Source organism: Callospermophilus lateralis, chromosome 11 (genome assembly GCF_048772815.1).
Source record: "Callospermophilus lateralis isolate mCalLat2 chromosome 11, mCalLat2.hap1, whole genome shotgun sequence".
Lineage (NCBI taxonomy): Eukaryota > Metazoa > Chordata > Mammalia > Rodentia > Sciuridae > Callospermophilus > Callospermophilus lateralis.
This window is the reverse complement of record NC_135315.1, coordinates 13,245,306-13,266,640: the sequence shown is the minus strand read 5'-3', so window position 1 is coordinate 13,266,640 and position 21,335 is coordinate 13,245,306. Positions and strand designations below refer to the sequence as shown.

Below are 21,335 nucleotides of genomic sequence, written 5' to 3'. Positions count from 1 at the left end.
AGCCCGGGCAGGGACACCTCCTCATGCTCCGCTCAGATGCTCCACTTTCCAGGACATCAGGCAGGAGAGCGTCTTAGGGAGGCAGCGGGTGAGTGGGCAGAAGCTGGCTGGGATGGAGCCAGGCCGAGGATCAAACCCTGCTGGCTGGTCTCCAGCTGTGTGGCTTCCAGCAGGTCCAGAAGCTTCTCTAAGCTGCCCTTTCCTCCTTTGTAAAATGAGGGCAATGGGCCCGGAGGGAGCTGGTGGGAGGATTAGAGATGATGCGTTTTAGCAGCTTAGCCCAAGATAGATGCTATGGATCGAACTGTGTCCCTTGAAATCCACATGTCCAAGCCCTGGCCTCACCCTGCTAGAATCTGGAGAGGTATTAGGTTTAGATGAGGCCGTGGAGGGGGAGTCCTCAGGATGGAAGTTTCAGAAGAGACCACAGAGCTGCCTCAGTCTCTCCACGTAAGCACACAGTGAGGAGGGGGCTGTCTGCGAGCCAGGAGGAGAGCCCCCGCCAGAACCCGACCATGCTGGCGCCTCAATCTCAGATTGCCAGCCTCCAAGCCCAGGAGAGAAGACATTTCTGTGGTGGAAGGCACACAGTCTGGTACTTTGTTATGGCAGCCTGATTAAGACAGCAAGTAATCGATCCCAGAAGGCTGTTATGATTATTGTAGCTATTTATAGACTACAGATGGTTTTTCCCCTGATGGGTGATAAGCTTTTGGAAGGCAAGGACACTGAGACTTTGCTGTATCTCTGTTCTAGAACCCCTCAAGGGCCCAGCCCAGATTGCAACCTAGGGTAGAATCTTCATAAATGCTTATTGAATGACTGTTGGATAGATAGATGGATGGATAGATGGATGAACAGATAAACTAAAGGAAGGAGACAGGATCTCAAATACTCTGCCACGTGACCCCAAAAGACATTTCCATGTGTTTAAGATCACACTAACCTAAGAAATGTCAGCAGGGGCCCATCTGGGACCCCCTGGACTAATGGGAATTTGCCTTTAGGTGCTGAGGAATGTCTTAGGAGGACAGAGTCATCCCTTGGGAGGTCAAGTTCAAAAGGAAATTGCTCCTGAGATCTGACATTCCCACAATCTTCAAAGTGGACGGGCCACACTCAGCTCAGGCAAGGTGAATCAGTTTTCATTTGTCCTAAAAGGCTGCTCTTCTCCTAAGAAGGAACAGAACTAGGAGAAGAAAAGCATCATCTCTCAGAAGTGGGATTTATTCTAAACCCCCGGGGGCAAGGGCCCGCCCCCCATACACTTTATTTGGTCACATGTTGATCTGATTTTGAGCTCAGGCTTAATTTGGAGAAGGAGTGGCTCTGAGTGTTTCATCTTAAAACACCATCAACAAGCAAGGCCCCACCCACTGTCCTAATCTCCTGACCACTTCCTCTCCCTCCCAGCTCCTTAAATTAGGTCTCTTGTTGCATCAGGCTCCTGATCCTCAGTTGCATCCTTCAAACCTCTGCCCAGAGGGACCCAGGTCTGTGTGTCACCTGCTCCTCCCCCAGTGCCCTTCCCAGAGCTCCTGCTCCAGAGGCAGGCAGAGGCAGGGGAGCAGCTAGAGGGAAAAAGCAGACCTAATAAAACACAAGGCCCTTCCTTTGACAAAGAGGAAATGGGATGAGATCCCTGGACTCAGGAACTTTGGGGGCTCCTCTCCAGCTCACGACCACTGAGATGTCCTCATCCTGTTCATGCCGCCCCAGTCCCTCCCGTACAGCACCTCTCCCAGCATCCGTGTTTCCTGGAAGTCTTTTCTGACTGCCCTCCCCACAGGGGCACCTCCTCCCTGTTTCTCTCACACCCCCCTGAGCCTTCCAGCACACACAGCTGGCCAGGGCTCGGGTCCTGCCGGGGCCCAATGGGTGAGATCCTCCCCAGGACTCCTGGCCCTTGAAAAGCCATCAAACCAAGCCTGTCTGAGGAGGGGTTGGGGCCTCCCAGGACAGAGCTCCCTGGGCGGAGAGTGGTGGGCAAAGCTCCAGGCAGGACAAAGCTCCAGGGCCCTGGTGACGCTTCTGTGCTGCGTCTGCTTCCACAGAGCCCTTGGGAGGCCTGTGCCTGAGGCCTGTTCACAAAGTTCATCCTGTAAGCCCCTGGGGAGGAGAGCACAAGGACAAGGGTCCCCCAATGTGGACCAGAAATATCAAAACTATGATGTCTTTACCAGTATTTCTTCAGGGGAAGGGAGAAAAAAAAAGCATCAATTTAAAGAAAAAGATGCAGTAAACAATGGTACAGGACACGCCTAGGACGTGGCCAAAATCTAGCCTGCGTAATGAAGAGGCAGGTGTGTGGAGCTTAGGGCTGCTGGGGAATGTGTACATGCTTCTGGAAGGGCTAGTGGTAGCCCAGCTTTGCTGTGGACTGACTGTGTGCCTCATGAGAGATGGGTCACCTCTCTGAGCCTGTGTCCTTGCTCACGGAGCTCACAGAACCTTGTGAGCTAGGGCGAGAATTAAATGCAATAACGTATGTGCATACACGGGACGCATACATGGAGGCGGTGATGTGCACACCCTCACCAGAAGCCCTTTGGCGGGCAGGGTGTGCACCGTGTGGTGCCCCTGACCTGCCCAGCAACAGGAGACAGCTCGTCATTGAGCAGGCTAGAATAAAAGGATCGCAGTGATTACTCCCCGGCCAAGAGAATGATTATCAGATGAGCCCTTGGAAATCCTCGTTGGCCATCTTCCTCATTACCATTCCTCTGGGAATGATTCTGGGGGAATTTGACAACAATGCTGAATCCTGCAGGATAGGTGGTGATGGAGTTAGGGAAAAACGACTTTATGACTGTCACTGTCATTGATGGATGGAGTCATTCACTCAACAAACATTGACTGATCATCTTAGGGCTAAGAACATGAGGAAGACACCAGGTCTGTCCTTGGGGAGCCCACAGTCCCGTGGAAGAACTGGACATAATCCTTCCACTGTGATAGCAGCTCTGCCAGAGGGGAGCAGGAAGCAGGCTGGGGACACAGGTGGTCAGTAAAGCGTTAACTCAGCAGGCCTGGGTCGTCCAAACCCTGCACATTTCCAAGAAAGTACTGGCGCTAGGTAATAACTTCTTCCTCTTTCTCTTCTTCTTTTTGGTCTAGGTGACAGTTTCTAAGCCCTTGGAATATGCTGCCTGATACAGTGTTTTTCCATAGCTGGGACTTGGGCCATACCAAGTCCCTTACTTGGGCCATACCAAGTCCCACTGCTTATGTGAACAGTGGGATTTGTGGGGAGGACCCTGGCCTATGCCACACAGCTTAACTTCTGGGATGGGGGTCCGGAGACTGAGTAGCTAAGGCCATTCACGAGGCGCTCTGTTCCTAGGTTATGACCCTCAGTAAAAACCCCTGAACACAAGTCTCAGATGAGTTTTCCTGGTGGGCGGTTCTTCAGGTGTGGTCACGCGTCATTGCCTGCAGAACCAAGCTTGGACTTTGCTGGGGAGGACAGCTGCCAGCTCCCCTGGGCTCTCCTGGACCCTGCTCTAGGTACCCTTTCCCTTCGCTGATTTGAATCTTGTCCTTTCACTTAGTAGACAGAACTGGGAACATAACAGCTTTTCTGGGTTCTGTGAGTCCTTCGAATGCACCATTAAGACAACTTGAAGGTGGTCATGGGCACCCCTGACGCACCACTGTGTGGTGGCCATGCTGGAGGCGGTGCGCCAGGAGGGAGCTTGCGGATGACATGGAGGATGAACAGGGGTTAAGGCAGGGAAAAAAGGGGCCCAGACCATTTATAGGTGGTTAGGTCCTGGCGGGTTTGAGGAACGGGGATCAGAGGGGAGAGGAAGTGGGGGAAGGAAGCCAGCTGGGACCAGACCCCACAGGGCTCCATCAACCACACGGGAAAATGGAGTGTGCCTGTTTCCCAAGACACCAGGAGCTTCAAACGGGGCATCCTGTCTACATCTACCTGGGTCAGCACTAAAGCAGTGAGGGATGAAGGGGGCGGGCTGAGATAACAAGGGGCCTCTGCAGGTACCGAGCACCCAGACCAAGCCTGGGCTGGTGGTGGGAACTAAGCAGGAAGGGATCTGTGTGGGAGACCCACAGGCGGTGGTCCCAAAGGGATTTGGTGGGAGACTCGGTGTGGGAGGAAGGGTGAGGGTTGGCAGACAGAGGCCTGGGTGGACATGAGGCTACTGATAAGGATGAGACAGTCTAGAGGAGTCCAGTGGGTTTAAGCAGAGGGGTTCAGGTTCAGACACTGAATTTCTGCAATGTAGGATATGCCTGTAGACCACAGTGAGCCCAAGGCAGCGATTTAATTAAATCGAAGGGATCAAGGAGGCGTTGAGAGCCATGACAGATCTGGGAAGGCCTAGGACCTCCTAGAAGACTCCTCCCCCGAGGCTCCACCTCTCATCTGCAAGTCCAAGTCCAAGGATGTGAGTTCATTGCCGGCTCTCATACAGAACTTGTGCTGCCAGTTTTGTTGGAATCTGTGAGTTTGAGAGGATCCATCTCAAGCTTATCTGCTCTAGGGTTCCTCGGCACCCCCTAAACTTCTTCAGAACCCCCTCTCCTTTGTTAGCAGGGAACTCCTGGCCCTGAGTGAGGGGCTGGGCTGCTGGGGGTGCTCTATTGGGAACCTGTTGGGGGACCTTTGTGGAACAGGCAAATTTCTCCAGGGAAGGCGGAGGGAGCGCTGTCCTCAGGGGGGTGCATGGGATCATTTATCCCAGGAGGTGGAGAGAGGCAAAGATGCAGGAAGAAGGCTCAGCAGAGCTGGAGGACGGGAGGGAGGGTTGGCTGGTGCAGAGGAGCCTAGAGCCAGGGAGGGTAGCAGAGAGACCTGTGGGGCAGGCTGAAAAATGACCACAGCCACATTTCCCTTCCCATGTCTCCTTCTAGAACCTAGTCACTCCCCAAGAGTTGAAGTCACTTTCTCTCCCCTTGAACCCGAGCAGGCTTTTCATTACCTGAAGCACAGTAGGGGGCCCCGGGACTTCTGAGATTGCCACCTTTCTCTCATCTCAGGACACTGGGACCCAGGCACCAGGGCTCAGGCCACACGGAGGCCATGTGGAGGTGCTGAGTTTGCCAGCCTCTGCCGCCAAGTGTGTGAGTAAATGGGTCTCCAGGGGATTCTAGCCCCCAGCCATGGAACCTCTGTTGGAGGGTCTTAAGCCATAGTGCCCCCTTCCAATTTGTGAATTGTTGACTGTGCTCATCTAGTGAGTAGTGGAACTTTGACCCCTAGTGCTGGAACTCTTATATTTTGGAGGGTGTGTGTAAAATGTATCAATCTTTGAATTAGGAAAGCATATATATTGTTATTAATTTTTTAATGAACCTGGCTACTGCAGCTTAATTTACCATAAACAATTTGGGCCCTGGGTGTCTCATAAGTGTTACTGTGTCCTCTAAAATGCTTCTGGGGGGAAAAAGGTCAGGATAGAGGTCCACCAGCCCTTCCCTTGCTGGTAGGCACAGGGTGGGGGCTGGTGGTTGACTACAGACTTCTGTTTTCCTGTTTGTTCTGTAATTTTGTCCAAAGCTGTGAGTTTAAAAATATCCATATCAGGAGTCTCTGCCTCATCTCCCCTCTGAATTCCAAGGCCCCGGAGCCACCCTTCTCCTTTCCTCCCCGGAGCCACCCTTCTCCTTTCCTCCCCTGTCCAGTCACTGGGGCTGGGCAGCAGGTTCTATATTGGGCATTGGTGCAGGGAGCTGGAGTCCTGTGACTTGGCGCTCTGAACTCCCCGCCTCCCTCCTTCCCTCCCCCTTCCTCCTGGGCACCAGCTCAGGCGGCTGCACACCTGGGACCCAGGGCACCTCTGGGTGCAGTCTCACTCAGGGTCCCTGGGAGTGGGTCAGGACTGGGCTCCTACAGCCCATCCTCAACTTTGTGAGACTAAGAACACTCCAGTGGGGTGTGGGGGCTCCCAGGGCCTGCAAAGAAAGCAGCAGCTATGAGGAACCTCAGCCACCAGTCCCCAGCAGGAGACACCAGTGACAGGAATAAATGGACCTTCAGCTGGGGAAGAAACTGGCAGCGGGAAGACTGGGCCAGGTGCAGCCACACAGTTGGGATGTGGGTTTCTCCTAAACCAAAGAGCAGTGGCTGCAGGCACCCCCTCCACAGGCTGTTCTAGAACAATCCATTGTGGGAAACTCCTGGAGTGCTATCAACAAACCCTCTTGAAGGCTCACTCAGTGACGGTGCAGGGGTATTTACGAATGTTTCCAAATAAGTCCTTTTCCTAACACTCCTCGGGGGGAGGTGGTACCTTAGAGGGAACAGGACTGAGAGAGGCTGGGGAACTTGTCCACGGCGGCCCTGGGGACAGGGGAGGAGGAGCTGGGGCTTGATCTCCATCTCTCTGGCCCCCGGCCACCCCGGCTGCAGCTGCCGGCTGTGGGAAGACACCACTGAGCCGTTGAGTCCCGGTGTCAAGCCGGGCCAGGCTCCCAGGCTTGTTGAATTCCATCAGCATTCTGTTCCCAAGCCCAGGCCCAAAGGCTTCCAGGAACATTCCCTCCACTCCTGACCGGCCATTTTCCCGTTTTCTTCTTCAACCCCCGACTTCTATTTCTGAAACTGGAGACTCAAGAGTGAAGAGGAAAAAGGCAAAAATCTAAACACATTGCTGGGAAAAGGCATGCTGGGAAAACGGATGAGTTGTCCTAACAGCTGCACAGTCCAGAGGCAATCACCAACAGCCTGCTCGGTGACCGCGCACGAGGGACCCGCCTCTCTGTGCCTTGTTTTTCCTCACTATAGAATCGGGCTGGTGTGGGGCACTCAGCTTCAGCATTATGGACATTTGGAAATACATCATTTCCAGGGGGTGGTGTAGAGGTTCCAGTTGCACTAAAAGTCACATTGGAGCTAAAGGAAAGGCTCAGAATACAGAGAGTGACGTGGTCCCACACTAAGGTATCTTTATTTTTCCTTCTTCTTTTTGCAATACTAGGGGTTGAAATCCACGGGTACTCAACCACTGAGCCACATCTCCAGTCATTTTTATTTTTTATTTTGAGACAGGGTCTCCCCCAATTGTGGAGGCTGGCCTGACACTTGCAATCCTCCTATCTCAGCCTCCTGAGTTGCTGGATTTCAAGCATGTGCCACTATACCTGGTGAAGGTCTCACTTTTAAGTGGGTACTGCCCAACAGTTTGGGGGTGAGGAGGCCAAGGAGGGAGGCCTGAGACTGGCCAGCTCTTCCCTAACTGTTTTCCTCTCCCTGCTGGCTGGACTGCCTATCCCATATCCCTTTGCTCTTCCACATGGACATGTGATTGAGTTCTGACCAGGACTGTGTGGATAGAGGGTGGGGCCACAACTTCCTGGTCCATTAGATTCTCCCATGGGACCTCCACCCCTGAGATCATCCACTGTAGCTGCCCTCCGTCTGCATGGAGATGGGCGTCCACGCCCAGGGTGACCCCACAGCATGGCCTCTAAATCTCTGCATGATGGTGTGGAGTGGACCACGTCTCCTGCTCCAGCCAGTGGACTTTCTAAGAGTGAGAAAGGAACTTCTGTTGTCCAGTGTTCATTTGGGGATCGTTGACGACATGGCCAGTCTAAGCAACACAAGTGAGGATGGAACAGGAGTTTTTGAGCGGGAGGGGCTCCCAGTGGCCTCTTCGTTAGGGACTATCACGTGTCAGTTCTTGTGGGCCTAACTCTGCGAGTGAAGAGCTGGAGATTTCTGCTGCACTCAACACATGATCTCGTGACCACGGGAGGTGGGAGCAAGTCACCAGATGCAGACTGGCATGGGAGTTCACCTGGGATGGCTGTGAGGCTTGTGCTGAGCCAGAGTTTCCTCAGTGCTAAGAATAAACAGGGGACAGAGAGGTTCTAGCACCAAGTGCCAACTCCAGGCAGCAGTGGCTCCAGGCTGGTGGCACAATCAGCCTGCAGCTTGTGGGGGTCAGTGGGTGGGACCTGGCAAAGACCTGAGCTCCCCGGCCCTGGAGCCTGGAGGCTCAGCTCATCCTCTTTCCCAGGTGCCTCTCAGGCAAAAGCAAAGAGGATGAAAAAGCCAGTCCAGAAACGCAGGGAGCGAGCGGTCTCTGCAGGCTTAAGGACAGGGGTGTAGGACATTGGGTCTCAGCCTCCCTTCTCGATTCCCTTCACTGGGACCAGGGTATGAAAGGTCTTCGTGGGAACAAAGTTCTCTTGAAAGAGCCTCAAGAGTTTTGTCCCTTTCAGGAGGAGCAGGAAGACGACTCAAGGTCACAGACCTGCAAGAAGGGGAGGTGGAGTTGGATGTAAAGGTCCCTGGCCTGCAGTGGGCCATACCTGGGGAAGGGCACCAATTACCCTTTCTCATGCCCCTGAGGAGGAGAGCCCTGTCATCCACCCATGGCACACCCCTGGGGTGAACCTGGTGGTTTAGGTGTTGCTGGGGCCGGTGCAGGATGTCAAGTAGCGCCTGGATCCAGGGGGTCCCTGCGACCCCTTTCTCTATGCCCCAGGTCACTCCTCCCTGTGGCTGGGGAAAGTGGCAGCTGGCTACCCAGCCTGGGATCAGGTAGCTTGGTCTGGCAACAGCAGTAGGAAGCCCACTTGCCCTCCATCCCAGCCACTTTCTCTGGCCACAGAGCTTACATGTGGGTTCTTGGGCTCATCTCACTCTTATAATCGCTTTGGAGGGGAAAGGAGTCTGGTTAGTGGACTCCCTCAGAACCCCTCCAGGTAACATGGGGCCTTGGTGGCCTGGCTTGGTCTGCCAGCCACCACCTGCAGCTTCCAAGGACAGGCCTGGCTCATCAGCTGTCCAGATGCCCCCCACACTGTGGGGTGGCCTGTCCATCTCCCGGCTCGTCTGTGGAAAATTACCACAATGGCACCACCCGGAAGTCTGAGGTAGTCCACGTCCTGGGGAGGTGGCCAGCGAGCCAGGCTGCAGCCAGCCAAAGCAGCCTTGGCCAGCAGCCTCCAGCCGCCCCCTCAGCCTCCTTCTCTTGGAGGGTCCAGTGTCTTCGGGACCTGGGACACTAAGTGTCTACAAAGACTCAGGGGGGCTCTTCCCGCACCTCCCTGCATCAAGAGGAGAACATTTTAAAAATGTTTTTATTTAATTAAAAAAAAAAGACAGAACTAACAACCCCAAACCAGTGGTGGATACGGGATGGCAGGTGCTTAACTGGCGAAACACAGGGTAGGAGGGCGGGCTGGGGCGGGAGGAGGCGGGGAGGCGGGCTCAGGCCACACATCCCCCAGGGACGGCCAGGTTCCAGACTGCCTGGGCCGAGCTGCAGCAGCAGGAGGGCGGCCAGAGACCAGGGTCCTGGGTGGAGCAGAGGCAGTGGGTGGAGAGGCTGTGACGGCAGGAGCCTCTAGGGGCGCTGTGCCCTTGCCCTGCGTCCCTCCTGGTGGCTTCTTCCCCTTCGGTCTGCTCTCTCGTGGTCCCCAGCGTGGGCCCTGTGTTCTCTGCCTGGGGCTGGGCAAGAGGTAGGATTCAGTGGGCGCAGCGCTCTTGGGACGCTCTGGGGCAGCGGTCGGGGGTGGCTCGTGTGGCAGCAACAGCAAGGCGACCTTGCTTTTGGAGGAGACAGAAGACAAGTCCTGGGGTCCTGCTGGGGGACAGGGCTCCTTCAGCCTGTTGAGATTGTGGCATGGTGGTGAAGTGGTGGAGGAAGGTGCGGGCTGGGTGGGGAGGGAGGCAGGGCCCGGGTGCTCACTGCTGTGCATGCTTGGACACGTCACCGTACAGAGCCATCCTGGCCGGGAGGAAAGGGTTTTGAGCAAGCACAAAGGGGACCTGGCAGGCCTCGCGTCTCAGCTCAACCGCGCGCAGGAGCCGGGGGGTGTGATGTCCTTTCCTGGGGGCCAGGGGCGGGCAGGGAAGGACGCAGGTTGTCACGAGGCCTGGTGGACCCAGGTGGAGGGCGGAGTTGCCCAGGGGTTCCGTGAGCAGGTGGCTGAGGTAAGAATTGGTTCGGTCACTTCCGAGAGCGACAGCTACCGGGATCACAGGTGACTGTTCAAGATTGGATTCAGAAGTTTCAAAAAGTAAGAAACGATTTCTCTTTAGAAAGCACACGTTTTATAGAAAAGGGGGTGAGTTCCGCGTTCCAGGGGGCTCTTCCGAACCTGGACACACCCTCGCTTCCTCGGCTTGCTGCAGGAGGGGGGCAGACATGGCAGGAAACACTGCGAACCACAGAACCCCCTTCCTCAGACACACAGTGCTGAGATTTCTCTCTCCGAGGGAGGAAGAAAGGCCCAGATCAGCCCCTTCCGTCAAACTCCTGCACTGTGACCTTTCCACTGGTGGCAGAATAAATTACAATAGGAAGAGTTGGGGGACATGTTGCTGCTACTTTTGAAGATGAGGAAATGAACAGAACTTGCTCTCCTGGTACCGACTGAGCAGACCATGATTGGTGACCAGCTAGGAAATGGATACACGTCTTCTGGTTCATGTATTTATTTTCATTTGTTTTGGTTGCTATTCGCCCTCTGGTCTCTCTTTCTTACACAGATGTTCAGGCTTCTGTTGCCAAATGCCATTTGGGGGCGGTGGGCTGGGGGGGCGGTCTGTGCCACCCCGCCGGGAACCCCCTACAGCTCAGGGGACAGAATTGCTCCTCAGACCAGTGGGGAGTGTCCAGCAGAGGCCACTCTGACCTGTGGATCCCTCCAGACCCTCAAGTTCAGTCAGTGTGTCCTGCCCATTCTGAGCAAGGCAGAAACTTCCAGAAGCAGGCAGGGAGGTCATCAACAGGCCTGACCTTGCCTCAGACTCCTCCCCAAGCCTTGGTCTCCTCTGGAGGAGGGAAATCGGCCCCAGGACAGCACGAGGCTGAAGCACCAGTTGGCTATAGAGCTTGCTCTTCAGAATGACTGTTTTCAACAACAGAGCGCCGGAGAGAAAGAGCGAGAGAGACACAGAGAGGGAGGGAGGGAGCTTCAGCATCCTGGTTTCTGGCTCAAAGACACAGGGACTTCTGGTTCAAAAGCAGCTGATGAGAGTGCAGAGGCCCCTTGTGCCTGAGAAGCCTCTGGTGGCCCAGGGCCCGGGGCCCAGGCAGGAAGGAAGGCCCTAAAATTCCATTCTTCTGGCAAGATTTGTTTCCAAGAGGAGATAATGGCTCAATTTTATTTTCCCGTGCAGCTCAGGAGAGCTCTTGGGCCTCCTGGGAGATCAGGAACCCCGGGGGCAGCCGAACACCCGTTCTGGGATACAGTCCACCTTCAGCTTCTACCCCAGCCCCGACGCTAGGCTCCGGCTTCTTCCGCTGGACACCAGCCCACGACACCTTCCGAGACCAGGGAGGGTTGCGGGTGGCTTCAGTTCATTGTCCGTCCGTCCACCTGGAGCATCCCGTGCCCTCCTGTGTGACCCAGGCAGCCGATCCGGGGAGAGGCCGGTGCTGAGAGGAGAGGAGGGGTGGGCCGCTCACACGGGGGTGGTCCGCCGGCTCAGCATGCTGACGTGGAAGCCCTCCTTCAGGTCCTGCTCGAAGAAGTCGTGCACCTGGAGGAAGCCGGCGTCCTGGTCGGGGCTGTAGCTGGCCGCCGTGGTCACCTTGAGGGGCTCCCTGGACAGTGTGTACATGGACAGCTCGCCCATGGGGATGGCCCCGGCGATCTTGAGGCCCACGGGAGATGCGTCCCTGGAGGGCGAGGCCTCGGTGGACCTGGAGCTGGACCGGGAGCGCCGTCGCCGGTACCGGTAGCTCGGCATCCTGGCATAAGGAGACGAGGAAGAGGCCTTGAGGAATTCCCGTTTGGTCTTAAACCTCAGCTCTTTATTTTTCTCAATGTAAATGTTTACAGCCAGGACACCCACGGTTTCGGCCACAATGAAAGACAGGGCCCCGAAGTAGAAGGACCAGCCGTAGTTGTAGTGGTTCTTCCTGTCTTCGTCCCGCTTGTCACTGGGGTCGCCCGTGTTGCTGGAAATGTAGACGATGATGCCTATGATGTTGCTGAGGCCTGAAAGAGAAGCAGAGGCAGGGACCGGGGAGGGACAGAGGCAGAGATCAGACCCTCAGCTGCAGCGACAGGACAGGGGACAGGCGGCCGGAGGAGGGGCTCTGGTCATTCCCCTCCTGGAGACGCCTTTCTTCATTCTGGTAGCTAATGGTTCTAAGAACAGTCATCCCTCGGTATCCAGGAGAGATTGTTTCAGGACCCTCAGAAGATGACAGATCTGGGGCTGGGGTTGTGGCTCAGTGGTAGAGCACTTGCCTAGCACCTGCAAGGCCCTGGGTTCGATCCTCAGCACCACATGAAAATAAATAAATAGGTATTGTGTCCAACTACAACTAAAAAAATATTTTTTTTTTAAAAAAAGAAAAAGCCAAAATGGCTTCAATGCATTAAAAAAAAAAAAAAAAAAAAAAGAAGAAGAAGAAGAAGAAGATGACAGATCTGCAAGTTCCAGTTCATCATGTAAACAGCCCAGAGCTTGCACACAACCTGAGCACACCCTGTGCTGGACTCCGGTCATCTCTAGATCACTTACCCACTAATACGATGTCCATGCTGAGTAAATGCCTGTTATACTCACGTCCATTCTGGGCCCTCACCCTGTCTTTACCTGGCCGACGCCTTTAGTTCTTGGCTTCCCATGACTTACCCGGTGCCTTCCCGATCCCCAACTCCTTAGAGACTTGAAAAGCCCCCGTCTCTCTGTCTTGATGGCACATCACACACCCGACTTTTTTTAGATGAAGTGAAAAATCACACCATATAAAATGACCCTTCAGAGGGGCACAGTGCCGTGGCATTGGGGGCCTGCCACCTCTACTAGCTCCAAAACAATTTTGTCACCCCCACTACAAAGACCTTGTTAAGCAGTTGCTCCCTGGCCCTGGCACACCTGGGCTTTCAAAGTTAACTTACAGTCTGCCCTGCCACCAGGATGCCCATTCCTGGCAATACAGACCACGTATACCCAGCTCCCCCAGCAGCGCTGGCCCCAGCGGGCGGCCTGGGCGGGGGCTCACCTGCAGCCACAAAGAGGATGCCAGCACTGAGCACGATGTTGTTCCTGCGGCTGTAGATCCTGCCAGCGCCGATGCAGAGCCCTCCCAGCAGGAGCAGGATGGTGCTGAGGATGGGGAACACGCTGGAGGCTCGCACGATGCCTGGCCAGGGAGGGATGAGACAGAGAGGGCAGTGAGGTCAGCCGCCCCGCTGGCCACGGACATGGGCGCCTCCCAGGACCCCTGCGGCCGGAGGTCCTTCCCCCAGGATCTGAAGATCCCATCAGGACCTGGACTCAGTGGGTCAAGAGGCACGGGCGGGGGTGGCCAGGGCAGCTGGACTCAAGGCCAGAAAGCCTCCAGCGGATGTAAGTCCCCACAGAGCTTTCCTGGACATGGTCTCCATGGGGCCTCTGGGAGCCTGGGGCCCTGCGTCCACAAGAGGCAGCGCTCGTGGGTGGTTGGAGACCACAGGCTTTGGCACATTAGGTGGGTCTCCGTGACCTACTGGCTGTGTGGCCTTGACCATGTCACTTCACCTCTTCAGAAACTCAGTTTCCCCACCCGTGACACAGGGTTCGGTGAGCAGCCACCCCAGGGGGTGCATTTTGAAGCCTGAAACTGTGGATAGTATGAACCTTCTCTGTACTTGGACCCAAGGCAAGAGACGGCCTTGGTTTTCCTATACATCCGTGCCTGTGATAAAGTCCAATTTACAAATTAGGGTCAGTAAAAGATTAGCGGCTAATAATAAGACAACTATAACAATCTACTGTAATAAAAATTACTTATCATGGATTGTTTATTTTCTGCTTTCGTGTTTTCGAACTGTGGTTGGCTAAAACCTCAGAAGGGGAAACCAAGGTCAAGGGGGCCCTGGCTGGGACCAAGGTTCTGTGGTTGGTTTTGTATGTGTCCTGGGCGCCTCCCAGGTGCCCAGCACAAGGGAGCGTCACATTCTGTGCTTCCTAAGTGACTCTTGACCTTCTTCACTGTTGTGACCCCACCCCCACCCCCGTGGAAGCTCACAGAAGAGGCTGCTAGGTGCAGAGAGCTGCTGGGAGCTGTGCAGCTGAACTGCATTCATACCCTTGTTCTGCCACGGACAAGTGGGGCACCCAGGGCAGGTAGCTTAGGTGACCACCTGAGCCCATAGTCTGGAAGTGATGCCAATCGGTAGGAGTTGAAGTGTGGCCCCCAAACACATCCACACCCTGTCCACCTCCGGACCTGGGCATGGGATCTTATTTGGAAAAAAAAGTTCTTTGCAGGTGTGATTAAGGGCCTCAAGATGACATCATCCTGGATGGATGAGGTGGTCCCAGGTCCAATGACAAGTGACTTTCTGACAAGGGGAGACATGGGCTCTTATCCATAGAGGGGACACAGAGGAGAAAGCAGGCAGAGAGTGGAGTGACATGGCCAAAGATTGCCACCAGAAGCAGGAAGAGGCCAGGAGACAGCCCTCCAGAGCCCGCAGAGGGGGCGGGATCCCACCAGCTCCTTGAGTTTGGATTTCTGAACAACACACCCCGAGAGCCATCTTTTACTGTTTTAAGCCACGTGGCTTGTGCATTCCTTCCCGAGACCCAGGGGATTACTGTGGGAAAACACAAAGCCCCTCGTGAGGCTTCAGGCCCTCCTCCGTGTCTGGGGTGGGAGGGGGTCAGAGGAAGGGAGGAGGGGCTTGAGGAGGACCCCAGGGCTCAGCCTTCCCTGTGTGCCTGCTGGTCTCCCAGCCCAGCAGAATCCGGAGGCGTGGGCTTGGTGACTCCAGCAGGGGACAGTGAGACAGGGAATGCGGGCAGACGCCCCTCCGGAGCCAGCTGATGGGCTTGGGGTCTTTCAGCCTCTGAAGGCTCTTTTTGTGTCCTTTTTGTATAGACACCAGTGTGTGCCCTGCTTCACAGACGAGAGATTGTCTGGGGCCTTAAATGAAGCTCTTCTCTCCGGCCCCCTCCTCCCTGTTGCCTGTGCCTTCTTGGCGACGCTGCGGGCTGGGGAGGTTTCCTGTGTGCTTCTGAAACGTGCCTCTGAGCTGTGCTGGCCAGAGAACGGGAGTCACCATCCTTCCCCCAGGTCCTCGTTCAGCAGACAGGTCAGAGGGGCTGGGGAGAAGGGAGCCCACCAAACCAGGAATGCCAAACCTAGACGGGGTGCCAGGCCCAGGCCCAGGTGGAGGGACCCTGGAGCTAGCAGGGCCCATGGAAGGCTGTGGGGTGGCGACTCCCTCAGATCCTGGGTGATGCAGGTGCATAGAGGCAGGGGCACTGCAAGAGCTCAGAGGCCATCAGGAGCCCCATGACAACCCAGAACGCAAGCCTGGCTTCAGAAGGGGTGGCTCAGGGTTGGCGTCCTCCTGAATGGTTCCAGGTTGTGTGTGCACAGCATGGCCTTGGGGGCCTCCTGGGTCCACTCCTGGAGAGCTGGGCAGGCAGCCCACCATGGTGCATGCCGGCATCAGGGGCCAGGGCTCTGCTTCCCGACTGCTGGATCCCCCCAGGTGGCTGTCACAGGGCCCGGCACACAGCAGACCCACCTAGCTTTCTGTTTAGTGAGTAAGGAAATGGATTCTCATGAAACCTCCTCACTGCTGCAAACCTCAGTCCCCGGAGACCTCTCGCCTGGGCTTCTCCCTGTGCAGGAGACCCACAGTTGGGAGAGAGCCCAGAGGCTAAATACTGGAAACCCAGGGGCCTAGCTCAGTAAGTTGCCGTCTGCTCTGGCCCCAAGCTCATCTGCACTTGGGAGGTAGAGGACAATCAAAGGCACAATCAGAGCTCAGCTTTCAGACAGGCCAAAGTCCCTGTCTGAGGCCACAAAGTGGAAGCACACTTCCTCGACTGGAAGTCAGCCCTGCCCTCCTACCCCAGCTCTGCCAGCAGCTGAAGAACACAGGCTGAAGGTCCACCCTCCATGGCTCTCCCGGGCTTTTTATGGAACCTGGCTGCTCTCCCCACGGTGCACACTCCCTTTCCAAGTGACCTTTAGTTGCTGTGGGCAAGTGACTCTGGGCACTCCCAGTCCTTGGGCCCTCCACAGGACAGTGCTGGGGGAATTCAAGGACTCCAGCAACTAAAGCTGGTCCGGCCCCTTCTTTGTTTGCCCCTCAGGCTCTTGCTTTATTCTTCTCCACCCTACACTGCAGAATCTGAAGGATGTCATTCATACCATATATAGGCAAATGACAATCCTGGAGTTGTGCAGTGTGCAACCTCCACAATTATCCTTGGCAGCCCTAGGGGAATTCATTTTCCCAGTTTGGTATGAGCCCCCCAATAAGCAGAATCAGAGGTCAGGCAGGAAGAGGAGGAGGAGGAGGAGAAGGAGAAAATGAGGGAGGAGGAATGGGGGCAGAGCTTTGACCAAATCATTTCAGGTCCTGGGCCTGGCTGGAGCAATCTGACATGGCCTCGGCTCCATGGGAACCGCACACTGTTCTATTTCACTAGATGACTCAGAATCCAAATCCCTTCTTTTAGAAAAAAATAAAAAATAAAAAAATCCATAAACAGGTGCGGAGTGAACTATGTTCCCTCTGAGGGCACTGGTATGGATTCTCCATAGACGAAGCTGGGCCCGGCCCCGGGGTGCTGCCTGGGCGCTCTTGCAGATTTCTGGACAAGGTGAAAGGGAGAGCGGCCGAGAGATGCTGCTACTCCATGCCCGGGCTCCTTTGAGGCTCCTCTTTCCTCCACAGGCCCAGGGATGAGCTCTGGACTCAGGGTGCAGGGCTAGGTTTGTCCCAGGGACCCCCAGGCTCCAGTGTGGGCCCCCCACAGCCACCGGAGCCCAGGTGGGGCAGGGGCAGGGGCCCCGGGGCCAGCCCAGGGGCTGAGGCGTGGCTTGGGTCCTTGGGGCCGGATGGACTTCACCCAGCTCCTCCAGATCTGCCCTGCCCTTCTCCCTCCCTCAGGCTGCCTGGAGCCCGTGAAGCTGCGGTGTCGTGCCCTCAGTGTGATTTTTCTGGAACAGGTTAGGGAGTAGCAGGGGAGTGGGCAGGCCACCACACCCCGCCGGGAAGCAGCCCCGGGCAGCGCCTGCGCCTTTAACCTTCCCGGTGCCAGTCTCGGCTCCAGCCAATCAGCTTCCCCGAAGCCGGCCACGCCCAGCAGCTCCAGGTGGCGGCCTCCCCTCTGCTCGGGCCTCAGTCTCCCCAGGACACGGGCCCTCAGTTGAGCCCTCCACCGAGATACCCAGCCCGCCATGGCCACGCTGCACAAAACTCCGTCCTCTGAGGTCACCCGGCAGTGGAAGGGAGCGTCCACCGCCTCCAGCCGCCACCTCCCCCGCACCCCCTGCCCCCCAGCAGGGCAAGCCAAGGATTCTTGACACTCACGAAGGAGGTACTCGGAGCTGTCATGGTCGTAATCATTGTCCTCGGGGAAGTGGTTGATCCGGAAGCAGTGCCCTTTGTAGATCCCTGCAGGGAAGGAGAGGACAGCACCGTCAGTGTTCTGCGGTGTCCTTCAGTCCCCGCGGTCACAGTCTGTGCGCAGAGCCCCGAGCAGGCCCTGCGGGGACGGGCGGGGAGGGGTCTGCCTCGGTGACCCCCAGGGGCCTCAGATACAAACCACAGACACAAACGCAGAGAACAACCACACCACACCGTGGGGCAGGGACCCTGCTTTGTCCAGCTTCTTCATTGCTGTGACCCAAAGACCCGACAACAGCAATTCGAGGAGGGAAGGTTTCTTTGGCGCTCATGGTTTCCAGGTCTCAGTCCATACACAGCAGACTCTCTCATTCTGGGCTCAAGATGAGCTACAACATCATGGCAGAAGAGTGTGGAAGGAGGGAGGGAAGCGGCTCAGGACATGATAATCAAGAAGCCCAGAGAACTCTGCTGACCAGGGTCAAAATATAAACCCCCACGACCCACCTCCTCCACCTGCCTACAGCTAGCACCAGTTAATCCATCCAAGTGGATCAGGTTCAGGTTGAGGCTGTCCTAATCCGGTCATGGCATCTCTGAATTTGTTTGCATTGCCTCACACAGCTTTTGGGGGACACCTAAAAGGTGACCATATTCTTTATGGTCCAAGCCTGGACCCCCTGTGAGAGTGAAAGAGTCACTCTCCATAACTGCTGGGACCAGAGGTGCCATGGGGGACTGTCCTGGGCAGGCAGCGTGTGAGATCCCTGTACCCAAGGCACTCAAGAACCACAGCTTGAAAATCGGCAAAGTACTTGCTCCTGGGGAATGGGGTGGGGAGGGCCTTCTAGACAGAGCAGCCAGCCTGGCACGGGCCGAGGTTGGGGCAGGGGTCTGTCTGCCCTCCCCTCTCTTTCGACCACACAGTGTGCACACCGCATCCGCTCACGGCTCAGTTGCAGTCCCCTTACTCAATGAGACTGGAGACCGAGAACACGGTGCAAGAGAAACTTGTGGAAGGCCTGAGACTAGCTCCCGCCTGGTCTTCTCCTTCCACTCTGAGAAGTGGCCTTCACAGGGTTGCAGGCAGGACTCTTGGCTTTAGTAACGGTAAGAGGACAGGCCAGTCTTACCTTCCAGGATCTTCTGTCCAACTCTCCTAGTCCCCTGCTGCCCTGCAGCCTGGGAGTGCCCACTGTAGAACTGGGTGAGAGAGGGGACACACAGGGTTCCTCAGGCAGGGGCGCCTGACTGTGCCAGCCCTTCCCGGGTCAGCCGGCCACGCCTGCGAGTGCCCAGCAAGGAGCTCCTCCCGCCACCTGTGGGCCTGCCTGGGGCTGCTTCCAACTGGGGCCCTGCTCTTTTTCCATGGCTGCTGCCAAGTGTCCTGCTGGCCTCCTGCAGCCCGGGCTGACCTCACCGCCGGTCAGGAGCACAGTCTTGGAAGCAGGGTCTGTGGCAGACACACGTCTGTCTCTCTGTCCCCGATAGCCTGGGACAGAGAGACAGACCTGATACCCAGGGTCTCCGAGGTGACGCCCTGAGTGGCATACATACCGACAGCAAACTCTGCAGGGCCCAGTATGAACACGGTCCCCCCTCAGTCTCCTCCTCTGTACATGGGGGTAGCCACACTCCCATGCCCCAGGGACCTCAGAGAGTCACATGAGGTCATCCCTCAGAGGCACCAGGATGACACTTCAGAGCCCCTGGGGATGCTCAGGGGAAGTTTATTGCTGCCAAACCGGAGGTTCTGATCCTCTGGTCTAACGTCTTTGCCTTTCACAAGGACAGAGCACCTGGGCTGGCCGGTCTCAGGGCGGCCGTGGAAGGTGGGGTCCCGGAGCCCAGAGTGGGCCGTGCACACCCCGCTCACCCCTGCCTCCCACACTGTAGGTTCCGGAAGGTTCATGGAGACCTAGAGGGGTACTTTCCCAGAAATGGGTGGTGCAGGCGGGGCTGGCTCTCTGCACTCCCTCTCCCCACACTTTATTTCTTTTCTTTTCTTTTTTTTTTTTTTCACTTCATGGGTCTGAACAAAATCTCCAAGTCACACCTTCTTGTTGGAGCAAGTAAATAAGAGGTTGAAAAAGAAGTAAATGATCTCTCCATGCAGAGTTGTGCTCCAGCAGAAAACCTGTTGGGTTTGCTGTCTGTCTTCCCACAGAATCCTTTGTGTGCACACACCCCCCCCACACACACATGTGTGCGTCTCTCCCTTTTGGGGAGAAAGTTGGGGGTTGAACCCAAAGCCTTGCCCACTCTAAGCACATACTCCACCACCTACACCCCTAGGCCTCATATTTTTGGTACTTACCACTAAGCCACATCCCCAGCCCTTTTTATTGTTTGAGACAGGGTCTTGCTAAGTGACTTGCTAAGTGACTTGCAAAGTGGCTAAGTTGCTTAGGTGAGGCTGACCTCAGCCACTTGTGATCCTCCTGCCTCAGCCTCCTGAGTCATTGGGATTACTAGCATACGCCCCTGTGCTAGGCCTCAGGCTCTATTAAAAAAAAAAAAATATCCAGTCCCCTTGACTCAGTTTCCCCCAATGATAACTTGTTACAAAACTCTAGTACAAAGTCACATCCAGGAGAGTGGCACTGATACAGTCAAGATGCAGAATGGTCCAATCCCCAAAGGACCCCTCCTACTGCCCGCTCCTGGCCACGCCCACCTCCTCCTGCCACCGCCCCTCCTCCACCCAAGGCAGCCACTGTCCTCTCCATTTCAACGGTTCTGTCATCTTGAGAACGTTCTACAGTCGGAACTACACAGCACATCACCTTCAGGGATTGGTGGTTTCCGCTCAGCACGACTCTCTCGGGATGCATCCAAGCTGTCATATCAACAGTTTGTTCCTTTTACTGCCAAGCACAGCCCATGCATGGCTGTGCCACTGTTTAATCCTTCACCCGCTGAAGGAAACCTGCTAATTCCAGCTATTAATAACAGTGTGGCTGTGAACACCCATGTACAGGTTTCTGCGTGAATATAAATCTTCATCTCTGGGATAAATGCCCAAGAGCATAATTGCTGGGTCATACAACAAAGACATTTAGTTTTATGAGAAACTGCCAAGTGGGTTTTTGGAAAGGCTGCAGTGCTGGGGATTGAACCCAGGGCCTTGTGCATGCAAGGCAGGCACTCTACCCACTTAGCCATATCCCCAGCTGTCCCCCTATTTTAAAAATGCAGTCATGCTATACACTTCAATCTGCAACCTGCTTTTTTCATTTGATAATAATTACAAACATTGCTCCAGTTTAAAATTTCAGTTTCTAGAAAACTTTTTATTTTCTAATTCAAAAAAGAATAAGTTGATATCAATTCCCAAGTGGCTAAAAACCCTAAAAGGAAATAGCACAGGAATCAGGGGGCATAAAACTTTCTCCGGATTGCAACTTTCACTCTACATCTAGGGTGTTATTTTATATTTGATAGAAATTGTAAATAGAAATCACACAGTCCAACACAACATATTAACTTTTTCATTTTTTTTTTTTTTTCAGGGCTGAGATGGAACCCAGAGACATGAGCTCTTTACCTCTGAGCTGCACACCGGCAGTATGAATTCATTTCTAAATACATTCTTTTTAGTGGCTGCATAACTATCCATAGTTATGAATGCATCGATTCAACGATGTCATAAAAACGGTCATTTCCGTGGATCCCTTGGTGTGTGTGCGGAATTATGCTCAGAGGGAGATTGAATACACGCACTCTGCAGTAGCTCTTCCACTGAACCCACTTCCTTTCCTTCCTTCCTTCCCCTCTCCCTTCTTCCTTCCACCGATCTCTCTTCAGCAGATTAAAGAAATGGGTTTTGGGGGTCGAACTGTGTCCTCCCAGGAGATAAAGCTGTACTACTAACCCCACTATCTGGGAAGGTCCTGTGTTGGTCAGTTTTCCATCACTGTGACATAATACCTGACATAATACTCTCACATAAAATAACTTATAAGGCGGAAAGGTTTATTTTGGCTTACAGTTTCGGACGCTCCCCTCTATTGTCCTTCAGCCCTGTGGCTAGTGACCAA

The 21,335-nt window shown here is 55.1% G+C and overlaps 1 protein-coding gene and 1 long non-coding RNA gene across 4 annotated transcripts in view; one reads left to right on the top strand and one right to left on the bottom strand.

Moving 5' to 3' along the window:
* Positions 1-9,037: 9,037 nt before the first annotated feature.
* The window catches only part of Cacng4 (calcium voltage-gated channel auxiliary subunit gamma 4), a 53,934-nt gene continuing 41,636 nt past the window's right edge, over positions 9,038-21,335 (bottom strand). Inside the window, exons 1-5 of one of the 3 annotated variants that reach the window (XM_076871812.1) lie at positions 18,429-18,584; positions 17,495-17,684; positions 17,260-17,343; positions 12,942-13,082; positions 9,038-11,925 (exon numbers count right to left, since the gene is read on the bottom strand). In XM_076871812.1, coding sequence (XP_076727927.1) covers positions 11,387-11,925; positions 12,942-13,082; positions 17,260-17,343; positions 17,495-17,627 — 897 coding nt within the window. In that variant the 5' untranslated portion in view covers positions 17,628-17,684; positions 18,429-18,584 and the 3' untranslated portion in view covers positions 9,038-11,386. Of the gene's footprint in view, positions 11,926-12,941; positions 13,083-17,259; positions 17,344-17,494; positions 17,685-18,428; positions 18,585-21,335 lie in introns of those variants that run through there. The other 2 variants (XM_076871813.1, XM_076871811.2) reach the window with 2 other exon arrangements.
* Positions 17,013-20,966, top strand: LOC143410972 (uncharacterized). The gene is made up of 2 exons (XR_013092738.1): positions 17,013-17,266; positions 20,808-20,966. It is a non-coding gene; the product is annotated as an uncharacterized LOC143410972 (long non-coding RNA).